Genomic DNA, 14,772 nt, shown 5'->3' with positions numbered 1-14,772 from the left:
CACTACTTCAGCAGTCATGATATAGATGAGAAAAAAAAAAAATCACAAAAATTATGCCAAAGGCTTTGTTTTAAACCATGAAATAGATGTCAGGTGGATGTCTCCCAGCAGAGGACAAGAGGAACTCTGGAGGCCTCATATTGTAATATTCAAAAAGATGCCAACAATGGGTTGAGTTGAAGATTCAAGAGAGAAACTCAAATTCATCATTTAACAGTTTCAGCCGGACAGCAACCCTTTCGGTTTAAAATAAACTAATGAAATCCCTGAGGACAAATAACACTATGATATGCACAAAAACAGCACATTAATGCAACAAAATGATCTATACAGTCAGTCCAATGCACTGAACCAAATTCAATATAATTATATTTTAAAACTGGGACTCGATTACATTTAGACCTTCTAGTGAGGTAAGAAAAGGAGATGAAGGAAAGAATGAGAAGGCAACCTTCATACAACTTTTGGAAAAATGACTCTCCATCTACAAATCTTCCCCATTCCTAAGATGCAGGAAGAACTAAAATTATACTAATCCTTACATTTCTAGTAATAAGTTTGAAACTGCAGCTATTATTGGCTTAGACTCTGACCCCTTTAGAAAAAAAATACCAGGAAGCATTACTTTAAGGAGTAAACGCTGTGAAAATTTCTAGCTAAAAGAAGAAAAAAGTTGCTTTTGAACAATGCATTTTTAGTATTTACCAAAAGAAAAATAAACATTTCAAACTCAACCACAAAAATCAGAGGCAATTTTTTAAAGGGGATATATTTAAATATTACCATTTTCTCTCAGGAAATATTTCTCAAAAGGACCTTATGAAAAATAAATATCCTAACGTATGTGGAAATGCACACGCATGGCCTCAGCAGTGGGATTAGAAGCTTTTCCTGAGCTTATCTGAAGAGTGACAGCAATACATTTTTCCCTTTGCTGGTAAGCACCTCAGTACTTCCTTTCTCGACCTCTTTCTCTGAGTAGCCTGCACACCTTCATCTGATTTTGGAGGGCTGAATTTAAGGGCTTAGAGTTACTGACAAATATTATTTTAAGTCTCCTTTTTTGCCATATGCTAAACATATGATTTCTGATTTCAGCATTAGGGAGCAAGTATGAAATGTAGTGAGAAAGAAAAAGGAGAACAATAGAGACATTTTTTCTTTCCTCATTAGCCAGTATAAATGAACTATCTCCATTTTCCTCTCTTAAAATGTTTTCCTTTGACAACTTTCCTTCCCCTACTCGGTCTTCTTAAGAGAAAATATCATAAGGTATTTCCAGAGAGAGTTACTATTTGTTAGGCTTCACACATAAAGCTGATTGTGAGATGAGAAATGAAGGCAGCTCCCTTTGAGTACATAAGAACTAGAAGGCAGGAGCTACTGAATACGAATATGGTTTTTTGCCTTTTTCTATTTGATTTAGAATGGATACAAGCGGCCTTTAGGACTGATTCATGGAAGGTCAGGCAGAGTGTCCCTGGATGCCTGGAAAATTGTTTCTCTGTTTCCAGGACCAAAGTCTAGCCGCCTCATCTGTGAAATGGGAACAGTGTCTCCAGCATTACAGAGCTATTGTGGGGATTGAAGTGATGCCCCTAAAACACTTAACCCAAATGGCTGGCACAAACAGGCATTCAACAAACACTAGCTATTATTGGTTATCCGTTTGATGACATTCTGGATTTTTGTGTGTGTGGGGTTGTTGTTATAAATTACCTAAATCAGTCTAAATGTGAAAAAAAGGAACATGTTATTAATTTCAGCAGATATTGATTTAGGATTTTCTAGGTGCAAAGCAAGGTGTTAGCAGTTGTGGGGCATCAAGGGGACATAAGACCCAGTCCCTGCCCTCAATCCATTAGCCTTACTGACTAAGTGGGGTGTTTCTAAACCTCCTTGTTCTTCAAATAGGTGGTTCTGAGATTCCAAACAATTCTCTTCATCTATGTGGGCCCCAATGTCTTCTGAAAAGAGTATGTGTTCAACTCAGAGGTGGAAAAGAAGAACAGCAGAACTTGTCACTCAGGCTGTGGTTTAGAAACATCACCCAGTAACTTTACTTGAAGCTTAAACTGAGACAGTTCAGATTTTTGGCTAAATTTGCGGGAGGCATTTCTTTTTATTATCACAAAGTTATTACCCTTAAGTGAAGCTTTCATTTTTCTATAATTACGGAAAGAACAGGGTGACCATTGCTAAATTTATGCAATGGAATTAATTTATTTTACCTTTTTCATGACAAACTATCAAAATCAAGTTGATGGAATAATAAAACATATTTAAATTTATTTTTAAAACTCTTGTCATTGCAAATATCTGGTAGGAGCTGATCCATTAGGTCTGCTGAACATGCTTTGGGAGAAGGGCTCTCGTTCTAGGCTATTTTTACTCCCATATGGCTTATCTTGGGAGTGCTCAGCATATTGTAGGCACTCAATGAGCGGTAGCCAACTTTATAATCAATTAACTAGATTGGCTTATTTTTAAATTGTCTACCACTTTCTGAAAACAAAACCTCCTCATCTCAATTTAATAAAGACTTACGGAGCATGGCAACATGGCAAGGCATCAGAATTCCAACTGTAACAAACTGATACCTCGAAAGGGTTCTAGCATTGCTAATCCAAAATGTACTTGCCACGAGATTATTTAGCCAAAGAAGGACTTAGAAGAGGCAAAAAATGATACGTGGGATACCATAACTATTGCTGAAAGTGACTCTAAATTCGTACCTAGTAAGTTTGGGCAGAGTGGTTGTTCAAGCATTAGTATCCTGTAAGGAATGGACAAACAGGCTAACATTAGATAACACAAGTCACAGTTATTTTTGGGAGTAAGGAAATGTTGGTACCCTTTTGTCAATACCCATTTAATGAGGGAGACTATAATAAAGGAAAGTTTTAGATAAATTTCATTAATTTTAGTAGGCAGAAAAAATAAATGCTGAACTATTTATTTCTACAGGTTATAGTAACTATTCTGGAAATTTTTAAGACCAGATTGAATACTTGATTTTCCACAATAAGGACAGAGAGCATCTCAGTGATTCTCTTTTAACAACAGTGTAGTTCTCTGCACTCAATCAATATTTGGCTATATCTATTCCCAACTGGCAGTCAGTCTGGTTTGTGTATTCCCCCATTTTATTATATCTTTACTAATCACTATTTAGTGGAGGACAAAGAGGCACTACAATATTTGAAATGAGAGTGATATTAAAGCATTTGACCACCAGTGCAGCTTTTCATATATACAGCCATAAAGTTGAAAAATATTATTCTCAAAATAAACCAAATTACATACCATAAAATTGCCTACCAGTTCATTGAACCATTCGCACACTTTCTAAACTGCTTATTAACTTTAAAAAAGTTATTCCCTTTTGTTTGATGTGTCTGCCAGAAGTTGACATAGGGAGCTGCCGTAAACTTTTCCAATGACTTCCCCCATTAAATTGAAAGTCATTAAGTCTCAAGTTTCTGGCACTTTGTCCTAACCAGAGCAGAACTGTGTGAGGTGCCTCTTTCTCATGGCCAAGTAGCACTTTGATATCAGCTCTTCCCACATGAGGTGGGTCCTCAGAGTATCCACCTCAGACCTAATCACTCCTGAGGATCACCTGGGTGCCCCACATAGCCCTACAGCCACCTCTGCTTCTGCCTTGGTCTGCCCAGCAGTTGCCTTTGACTCCAGTGTCACCTCTTCCAAACAGTATCATTAGATGACTCAATGTTTCAATAAAAATATAATTTATAGGTACCAGCCAGCATCAATGCAGTTCAATATTTTAACAACCAGTACAACTATGTTGGGTATTTACCAGTTGACCATCAGCCTTTCCAGACATTCTGCTGATAAAGAACAGAGAAAAACCAAACACTGGACCCTAAACACTAGTAAACAGAGATTAACACATACTTCTGAAAACTTTAGAAATGAGACCTAATCCAGCTCAGGAGAACCACAGACATGAATGCAGAGAATGAGAGAGGCTTTGTACAAAGTCATCAGGAGCAAAGTTGCATCTCCTCCTCCCATTCCAGCTCTTTACTCAGGTCATCAGGACTCTAACTGGCTTTAAGAGGAATGCTTTGAGCCAGAATCTGTCAGCTGCCTTTCTAAGTAGAGCAGGTGGGGTGGGGAAAGAAGGTAGATAATCCAGAAAGCTAACAAACAGCAAGAAATTGGTGGGATTCTTTCTCTTTTATCTGACGCTGTGTCTGCTGACAAGAGAAAACCGAAAGTGTAGAACTTTCTAGATAAGGACTCCAACATCCTTTAGATTGCCAACATGAGCATCATTCTTTTTGTTGCCAGCGTCCTACTTACATTAAGTATCCACCACTTTCAAAAACAATCCCATACATCATGCAGACTCCAAAGGCAATGTTTGTGCTGCTGGTCCTAAAGTTGCTTAAGGAAAAAAGCAGTTTCTGTTGCCCTAGATAGGCAGCACTTTAGGCTGCAGTTTGAGAAATTAAATGTTCACGGCCTTTGGCGCTTCCAGTTCCACTTGGAAAAGGACACAAACCTGGCATTTGGAAAGCATTTGCTCTCCATTAAACTTACTGAACCTTGACAAACCAGAAGGGCCAAGAATTAGTCTGCCACTGGCCAAGGCTGGGCTTTCCAAAACTGATAACAACAATGAAAACAATAGCACTGCCATTTATAATCTTCAATGGGATTCTGTCAAATTTTAACCCAAAAGGATCTCACAATCTGAAAAGAATCTCAAGCTTTGTTTTATAGGAAAAGAAGAAAATGTTTGAGCACAATCTCTTTTTCTACTGCCTCATGCTCAGAATTGCCCTTTTAGCCATAGAACAAAATGTGAATATGTCTCCACCTCACCTTCACTTTGTGCTAGGGTAAGTTTACTAAGGTGACATTCAAGGACCGGGGAAGACATAGGAGGAGGAGTGAGTGGTCATTAGGTCAGACGTGTTCCACCAGCCAAATGTCAAGTTCCCTAAACTGTTAACAAAGTGAAGTTAACACCAGCCCAGTCTCTTTGGCCCTGACAGTATCTAACCTGCATTCATTAGCACAAACCACAAAATGTAGTAGGGCAGGAATTTTCCCATTCTTCGGCCTAAGATACAACTCAAGTCACGGTGCACAAAACATTTGATCTGCTTTACTAATATATGGCATCATCTGGTTTGTATGATTCCCTATTTGGAAACAGAAAATGGGACTTAAGATAGCTTGGAAACCAAGAATAGGATTCTTCATTTCTAGCCCTATATTTTCACTACTAATTGACACAGCCCACATTGGATTACAATAAAAATCATGACTGATTTGTTAAGTGTCAAAATTTCACTCCCCATCTCCAACATTTATAACGCTAAGTACATTTACAAACAGCTCTTTAAGTGAATCAACCCCCACTATAAAGCTTGCAAGACAAGATAAACATTGAGTCTCTACTATGGGCAAGGAATGAAGGCAAGCTGGTAAGGTGAAGTAAAAGTCAGATATATTCTAACCCTGACTAAGCCTTTCAACTGCTAATACTAATCAGGGTTACTCAAGAATTTTCTAAGCATGAGGTTGATGCATTCTCTCTGTGTTCTGTATTTGAAGATGGGAGACAGAGTAGGAGAGAAACAGTCAAGAGAAGATAGATGAAGGGAAAAAGGTGAACATTCACACACTAAATAATAATTTAATATACACTTACTTAAAAAAGCAGATGAATCCTACCTCGGAGATGCCAATTCTGCAAGCAAGGCTGCCAATCATGTGCCCCAGTCATCAAAAATAATATCCTTGGAGTGGAAATCCCAGCTGTATACATTTTACGTCCCCTACAAAATGCTTCGTTTTTTCCAAACAGTTTCCTCCTTCCATGTGGTTGCCCAGACCAATTCGTGTGCTTATTGGCATGTTATGAAACATGGAAACAATTAGAAACCACATTCTAGGGCACTAGAATGACTTGCTACAGAATCAATGAACTACGCAAAACTTGAGAGGATTTGGCAATAAAGATGGAAACTGTGGAAAAAAAACCACTAACAGTATTTCATATTACACAGTACATTCTACAACAGCTTTAAACTGATCTGTGTGTTTCAGCAGAACTCATGCTTTCCCTTCAAAATCTCCAGCTTCTATCATTGTTTTTTTGTTTTTGTTTTGAGATGGAGTTTCACTCTTGTTGCCCAGGCTGGAGTACAATGGTGCAATCTTGGCCCACCACAACCTCTGTCTCCCGGGTCAAGCGATTCTCCTGCCTCAGCCTCCTGAGTAGCTGGGATTACAGGCGTGTGCCATTATGCCTGGCCAATTTTGTATTTTTAGTAGAGATGGGGTTTTTCCTTGTTGGTCAGGCTGGTCTCGAACTCCTGACCTCAGGTGATCTGCCTGCCTTGGCCTCCCAAAATGCTGAGATTACAGGCGTGAGCCACCGCACCTGGCCCATTGTCTTTTTATTTCTTTATATACCCTAATGAAACTCATATGAAATATTCAACTTATACTTTTCCTTCAGGGTTGATAGCTGAATGTATACACCAGGCAAAGAGTCTTCTCAGTTAAGTTTGGAATTCTTTAAAGGCCACATTTGAAGGGAAGTAATAGCATTTGAAAATCAAAGAACTCATGTTTTCAAATAATCAACTTAAGTCCTAAGTCATACTTCACACTTATAAGGGTTTCTTTAGCCATGCAAACACTAAGAATGATCAGTTCTCAAAACAGATGCTAGTGAAACTTCTAATACCTGCTAAGGAATCCAGAAGCCTTTTGTCTCAGTGAGCTGTTCTAACTCACCAAAGATATTAATACAAGCGCTGTTGATAAACCTCAGACCTGAGCGACAGCTTAAGAGTGAGCCAGCCAGGCATGGGCTGGCTCAAGCCTGCAGTCCAAACACTTTGGGGGGCCAAGGTGGAAGGACTGCTTCAGGCCAGGAGTTTGAGACCAGCCTGGGCAAAAAAGTGAGACTCTGTCTCTACAAAATCTAAAAATTAGCTGGGGGTGGTGCTGTGCACCTGTAGTCCCTGCTGTTCAGGCAGGATTGCTTGAGCCCAGAAATGTTAGATTACAGTGAACTATGACCACACCACTGCACTGCAGCCTGGACAACAGAGTAAGACTCTGTCTCTAAAAGAAAAACAAAAACGAGTGAACCAGGCTGTGGCAAAACAGAACGCTTGAAAAGAGAGATGGGCTCTAAGGCAGGACAATTTCGTAGCACCATAAAATAACCAAAAAAGGGGAGAGGGGATGTAAAACTGAACAATAAGGAAACGTATCTTCAGTGGCACTTATCACTACATGTAACCCATGTCTATATCACTTATGATTTTCATGTTGTATTATAGTCAGTGTAGCAGCCGGAATGTTCTATTTTGGTCTCTTCCCTGGCTGATCTCTATTCTGGAGATCCTGTCCTGGGGGAAAGCAAGTAGGAAAGAATCCCATGGTCTGAGCTCCACTCTCCTCTTGAATAAAATGCATGGGTGTGCCACACTGGGAAACGTGGGCATAATTAACCATGTTCAGGGACATGGACAGGTTGGTCAGGATTCATCGTCAACCACAGAGAAATAAACTCTTTTCATTTGGGAACAAAGAGTGAATTATTTGGAGGCTATCTTTTGGGGAAACTGAAGTTGTCACTGTAAAGCCCCCAACTTCTTTACCAAACAATACCATTTGAGACTCACTGAGCCACCTTGCCACATCCTTTATCTCAGCCAATACCCACAATAACCCTTCCACATAATCCAAAAAAGGAAAAATGAGAATTTGAGGAGTCAAGTAAACTTGCTCATTGTCACACAGCTAGTAGAGGCTAGAGTTGGTATTTGAACTCAGACATCTGACTGCAAAGTGCCCTACTTGGAACTGTCCCATAGCTGTCCTCTCTCATGGTGGTATCCCCATGCAGTCTTGCATAATATCAAGCTATCTTCTCTTCTCTTTCCTTTTCTCCCCTCTTCCCTGCTGCAAATCTATGGTCAGTGGCAGTCTAGCATACTTCTAATTCACAGCAGCATTTACAACACGCACACATATTTTCTTCATGTACCATAGGAATGAATATTATTTTAAGAACCTGAGCCTTAATCTAAATAATGACATTTCAAGCTTCAGCTCTTGGAGAGGTAATTTGTTGACATTACCTGGACTACCTCCCTTTATGAGGAAGACTGGTGCCACTTCCCTTCATAGGGCCAGGCTAGTTCCAATGTCTGCTTTGAAGTTGGCTGCTGGGAATTGAAAATTCACTGAGTCCCAAGGTCAGCCCACAGAACCCACCACGTTCCTGAAGTCTGGAGCTACAGATTTCACTAACAACTCACCCCTATTTATAACATTGTTTTTATAGTGAAAGCCAATTCCAGCTCTTGTCTGGGAATCCAGGAATGCCTTCTCCTTTCTTCCCGCTACTTTAGGTAAAAGAGCAACTGGATAGGGAAAGGGTGAGATGGGAATGATGGGAAGGAGGAAGACGGAAGAGCACATGAAATAATATGAGGCTCCAGTGCTTTGTGAAATCTCTCCAGGACATGTGGTCATTTAGTCCCAAGTGTTCTAGACTGGAGAACAAAGGACTTTTGGGCCTTGGGGGCCAGGGCTCATGTGTATTGTCAGATTGGTGGTGGCTGAGACTCCCCAAATGCCTAGTGGCTTATGCAGGTCATCACAAATCTGGGTACAGGCTGAACCACCACAGAATAAAAATCACAAGACAGCATTTTAATTGGCCTCCTTAGGCCATTTAACAAAGGAGAAAGCTAACTTGCAAGAGCAAAGAGTAATTAATGAAGGGAGCAAAGAGAGGTTCATTTAGTAACTTCCAAATAAGTTCCTCTGGCTGAGGGGGGTTGGGGGAGAAGGTAGCCTGCAACAGAAAGATAAACTGTAGGTATTTAGTCACAATGCCTTCCGCCAAGAACTGCTCATTACCATCAGATGTTCCAGTGGCAGTGGGGCCAGTTAGAACTAACTTTATTATTAGAAGCAATTAGGGAGAAAAGGGGCAGAATTTCATTTGGTTATTTCAAAACAAGTTTCTGTGCACAGTTTAATGAAGGCCTGCAGTGTCAAGATAAAATGTGTGTTTTACTGAAAACAGCTTTTGCAAATGACTGCTTGTTACCAGCAGTTATCTCCAGGCAGAACAGACTGGGTAGGTTGGATTTACATGCACGCCGTAATATAATAGTTCAGCTGTCTCAGTTTCACAGAAGTGTCAACAGGCAGTATGGCTTGATGGTGAAGCACGTGTGCTCTGGAGCCAGACTGTCTGTCTTCAATTCCTATCCCTGACCTTGGTAGCTGAAGGACGTTGGGCAAGGCTTCTGTAATGTTCTGGGCCCCAGTATACTCATATGTAAACTGGAGGTCACAGTAGTGTTTCTTGTAAAGGGCTGTTATGAAATATCAATGCACCTAATATGTTAGACATGATTATAGTTATGAACTATTATATCCAAGATCACTTGGGAGGGGAGTTGTTTTTAAAGAAACTGCTTGATATATAGGAGTTACCTTAAGTACAAATCAGTAACAAATCCATTTACATCTTTTGAATTGGGTTTGCATGTAAAGTATGGCAGATATTTGTCTTCAGTGTCATTTTTATCTTAATTCCCATTTTAGACAATATTTCAACATCTCTATACAATTCAGATGTTTTGAAAAGATCTAATTGCTTTTTAGTTTTGCTAAACCAACCATTTATCACTGCTTTTGATTTCCCACCTTTGAGGTTACAGTTGTGGCTTTTTAATATGTTTCTGTCTGAGCTTTTCCCTTATAAATCTCTTGGGCAGCTTTTAAATTGTCCCTCATATACACACCCAGGCTTAGAGAAACTTCCATGTGTTGAGCTTAGAAGAACATTTACAGAACCTCAACTTTCACACAGTAAATGGGGAATCAGGCTTTCTTCCTTCTAAATATCCTTTTTGAGACTACTATAACCACAGTAAAAGAGGCCTCTCACTTGTGGTTTCAAATTCTGTCTTGAATGTCCCTATTCTTCAATGAAAGTATCTGCTGTCTTCAATGAAGTTTCAGAGATCCCATCATTAATTTCTCAAGGTTAAAGGTTGATTTTCTTCAGATGCTACAAAATGTACACATGTACTCAGGAATATGGTATACTGCTTACCCATTATTTTTTAGTCCTTCAAACCAACAGCATTTAACTAATGTGCCATGCACCATAATATTGGACCCATACGATGAATAAAACTCTTTTCTTGGACCTTACCAAGCTATGACTCCATTATTAAAATCTACTCATTTTGGAGAAGTTGAAACTAGCAAAACGCCCTCTATGCATTTATGTGTTTTCTCAGCCGTGTATTCAGCCACATCATTTTTCCAGCTGCCCTGACTTAATTTATACTAATGTGAATAATTTAAGCAAAAGCCTCTTTCACAGAACTTAAGTCTTATGCTGCAGATTTTAAGAAAGAAAAAGTTGAAAATAGTGGAAGTACATATTGGTGGGATTCTCCCCAAAGCCCGTAGGTTCTTGTTCAATGGTGTTTTTGAAAGAGGTTCAAGGGAATATTTATTTTCTCTAATCAAGTTGTCTATTCCTGTGAATATTCCTTTATTATTATTATTATTTTTTTTTTACTTTTTAGCAACCACACACATCATAACATGGGAGAATTTCTTTTGTGAAAACACCCAGAGGAGTTTTAAAGAATGGTTTAATTAGAGTTGTTGATGCCCATTCATAATTAGTATCTGTTAGAAAGGTAAGCCTTAGGGAAAGGTTAGATTCTGAACAGAATAAAATATGCAACATAGGGACTCTGAGGGAAAAGTTTTAAAAGGAAAGAGGTGGATACTTATTCTTACCCTTGATCTTTCTTCTAGTTTTGTCATCATGACAACTGTGGCACTCCGTTGTTCCCATATCATTCTCCAAAAGTCCCCAAATGTTTCGGGGAGAGATCCCTGTGTTGCAATATAGGCATTTTGCTTCCTATAGCCATCTATGTAGTTGGCATTCACATAGTCACTTCCTGGGATCCCTGGAAAACAAGGAGTGTTATTCAACCAGGTGAGCACATCACAAGAGGAAACAGCCTGGGACATGACCTAATGGCAGTGCTATCTTACTGTTCCACCTCACACTAGAGAAGTCACAATATATTGAAGGTCGGGTTTCAAGCAAGATTAAAAACAGGTCCTACTAGAACCATCATGTTAAAAAAATGTATGCAAAAAAGTGTCAGGTCTTTATAATACGACAAAGAAAAAATACAATAGATGGTCCATAGAATGCCTTTTCTTTCACTGGTTGTTGGTTTTCTCTGTTGCACTGGCAAAAAAAAAATAGTTTGCAAAGAACAATAAACAATCTGGTAACATTCCTCACCCATGTGCTTCCCAGACAAAAACTAGATAAAAGAATGCCTGAGTCTGAAAATACAAAATAGAGTGGAACACACCATAATAATGAAAAATTCTTTGTAGATTTAGTTAACAGGAAACTCATATATAAACTCATTTAATATTTACAACAACTCTGCAGTAAGTCCTGTTATGAGTCCTGTCAGGAGAAAACTGAGGTGCAAAGAAGTTAAAGAAACTTGAGCAAGTTGCTCAAGTTGGTGGAATCAGGTTTAATCATAGGCTACTCGTATGTGTCTTGACCTCTGTAAAGTATTGCTTCTCATTTAAAACTCGTGATTTGTTGTAAGCAGCACATGAACTTCCTGGATTAGGACAGCTGCCTCCTAATTGGATGTCCAACTTCTACTTTTGTCCTCTCCAGTTTGTTCTCCATCTAACATGAGAGCAGTTTTAAGACATTTATTTCAGACACTGTAACTTCTTCAAACCCAACAATGGCTTCCCCTTATACTTCAAATAAAATCCAAACTCTGAACATCGCTTACAAAGCTCTGCAACTTCCCAAACTCATCTCATTCCACTCACCTCCTTGCCTTTAAAACTCTAGACACTGGTCTGCTTCAATTATTAGAAAACATTTATTTCCCTCCTTAGCTCAATCCACATCCTAGAATATACTCTGTCTCCTTCCCATCATAAAACACCCAGCCTCCATCCCAGAAGGCCTGCCCTGGAGTACCCTGAGACATCAGAACTCCCTTGACAGCCCTTTATACTACTGATTAAGGTTGTAATTATATATTTACTTGTTTGTTAAGTTGCTTATTGCCTATTTTGACCATGTCTCTTTTATTCACCTTTGCTACCCTAGTGACAAAAGAGTAAATAATTTTCCCCAGTTCCAACATGTAATCAGTAGCAGAGATGTAATTTAATGTAGATGTTGTGATTTAAAGCCTAGTTTTCCATCAGCACATGCCTTTAAGAGAGACAGAGGCAAATTTGAGCTTCTTCCAAGAAGAGTAGCCACAGTGATTAAGGGAATGAAAGCTACTCCATATGAGAAAGAATGCATATTATAGCCTAGCAAAGGAAATGGTAGGAATTGGGATAAGAGCTGCCTGTGAGAAGAAGAGAGGTTTAGATTTACTCTGTTGAGTTCCAAGTTTTAAATTCTGAAAGATTTAACTACAGAAACATGAATTTCATCTCAAATACAATAAAGCATTTTCAAATGGTCAGAATCAAAAAGGGAGTTAAGTTTCCTTGGAAGGTCATGAGTTGGCTATCTGTAGGGGGGAACAAGCACTTTATAGGAATGTCAGCATGATATGGGAGGTACACTAGAACTTGTGCATGATCCATGCTACCCTGGGAAATATGAATCTTGGACTTATGGGGTAACCATTTTTTTTTTCTTTATAATGAAACATATGTTCCCAAGCTCAAATTGTTATATTTCACTGATTGCCACTTGCAATGACTTTGACTGCTTTTCTGATTCCAGTTGTAAAGTTGATCCTCTCAAGAAAGGTAATGAAAATCAGATGGAAACTACTGCACTCTGAGATGAACACACGGATATGGAATACCACCAGCATTAGTTGAAAAGCCTTTTGAGCAAAACTTGAAATGCATGGTTGGCTGTAACATTATTCATCTATTACAGCTACTCAAGAAGCAGTTGGGGTTTTGGCAGCCCTTTGTTGATAAAGATCCTATTCCTCCCCAACACCAGATTACTGTAGATTCAAATGACGGTTTAAATAAAATTCTCAGGTTACAAACACTGGGACGTGCACACATCTTACGTATCCATAGGATTTGGTTCTGAGTCAAGAAGGAATCCATCTAACAGGAAAAACCTACTTTCAAAACTTTAATTTAGCAGTTAGCAACATTAAAGAATTGATAAAAAGGATTCTGGCTAAGGGCCTCACTCAGCCGCCAATATACAGAAAACTTTTTTCTAAGAAAACTCAGAATGGAGAAATCTGGGCTAAATGACTCAGAAGATTCATCACCTGGGCCCTGTGCCACTTCCCCCCTTATCAAGGAAAGCAAATGTGTCTGAACAATGCATCTGAGGATGGAGAAGATGCACAGGAGAATCATTCCTAAAGACAGGGAATCAGACCCATCCAACGCTCTTTGGGTAAAAATGTTAATCAGTTATTATGTAATGAATTGGGGTTTTTTGCATACTGCTCAAGTTTGAATAATAAATTCTTTTTGTTTAACAAGGAGCGGGTAGGCTGCTACCGAATAATGATGGCACTTCCCAGGATAAGAATACAAAAATGTTGCCTGAAGACTACTAGGCACCAGGAATCAATACTATCACTAAATGCTTTAAGAATTTAGGAATTGGGCAAAGTGTAGTAATTCATGCCTATAATCCCAACATTTTGAGAGGCTGAGGCAGGAGGATCACTTGAGCCCAGGAGTTTGAGCCAGTCTGAGCAACATGGTGAGACCCTGTCTCTACAAAAAAATAAAAATAAAAAATTAGGCTGGCGTGGTGGCTCATGCCTGTAATTCCAACACTTTGGGGAGGCTGAGGCAGGAAGATTTATTGAGAATAGCACATGACAAGTCTGGGCAACATGGCAAAGAGACCCTGTCTCTACAAAACACTAAAAACTTGGCTGGATGTGGTCATGCACGCCTGTAGTCCCAGCTACCTGGGAGCCTGAGGTAGGAGGATCATTTGAGTCCAGGAAGTCAAGGCTGCAGTGAGCCATAATTGCACCACCACGCTTCACCCTGGGCGACAGAGCAAGACTCTGTCTCAATAAAAGATAAATAATTAATATTTTGAAAAATACGTAATTGAAAACAAAATGGAATACCTGGTAGAGCAAATTATTAAGCCAATGCTTTATGTCCTGAAAATAATGCTAAGATTCCTCTTATAGTTTGATACCTATTTGTAAGAAGGTAGTACATGGAATGAAAGCCTCCTTCTGGCAAATCTCTTTACGCACTCTGGTGAAAAGACATTTCAGGTAAGTTCTCTCTCACAGATCCTCTGCAAATGTGGAGATAAGAGAGATGGCTATGTTCTCCAGAAGCTCTAAGATCTAATGAGTCCTGTATTCATAAAACCCAATGTAACACACTGTGCAGAAAGACGAAGGAGAAAAAATTTTAGAAAGGATGGTGGTGTGTCCTAAAAATATTAACCCCAGATTGGAAGCTAAAGTTAATCAGCAGTCCATTTCAAGTAGATGAGACTCTGGTTTTTAATGTGACATATTTAGAAAGACTTTTCAACCAACACTGTGAAAATAAACAATATGCTGCTTTCCAAATGTTTTGGTGCCATGAAATGCTTCTTCAGTAGTTCTTGATTAGGATGTTTCTGCTGGGAGGCTGGATCTAACATTCTTCCACTTTTTGGGGGTGACTTTCTCTAAGTAGTGC

General features: G+C 39.2%; 1 protein-coding gene across 38 annotated transcripts in view; it reads right to left on the bottom strand.

Moving 5' to 3' along the window:
* The window catches only part of PTPRD (protein tyrosine phosphatase receptor type D), a 2,309,829-nt gene that overhangs the window by 61,384 nt on the left and 2,233,673 nt on the right, over nt 1–14,772 (bottom strand). For all 38 annotated transcript variants that reach the window (XM_054658683.2, XM_054658684.2, XM_054658676.2 and 35 more), the window contains one exon: nt 10,846–11,021. In XM_054658683.2, the coding sequence (XP_054514658.1) occupies nt 10,846–11,021 (176 nt within the window). The remainder of the gene's footprint in view (nt 1–10,845; nt 11,022–14,772) is intronic.

This window comes from Pan troglodytes, chromosome 11 (assembly GCF_028858775.2).
Source record: "Pan troglodytes isolate AG18354 chromosome 11, NHGRI_mPanTro3-v2.0_pri, whole genome shotgun sequence".
Taxonomy (NCBI): domain Eukaryota; kingdom Metazoa; phylum Chordata; class Mammalia; order Primates; family Hominidae; genus Pan; species Pan troglodytes.
This window is presented reverse-complemented; position numbering and strand designations above follow the sequence as displayed.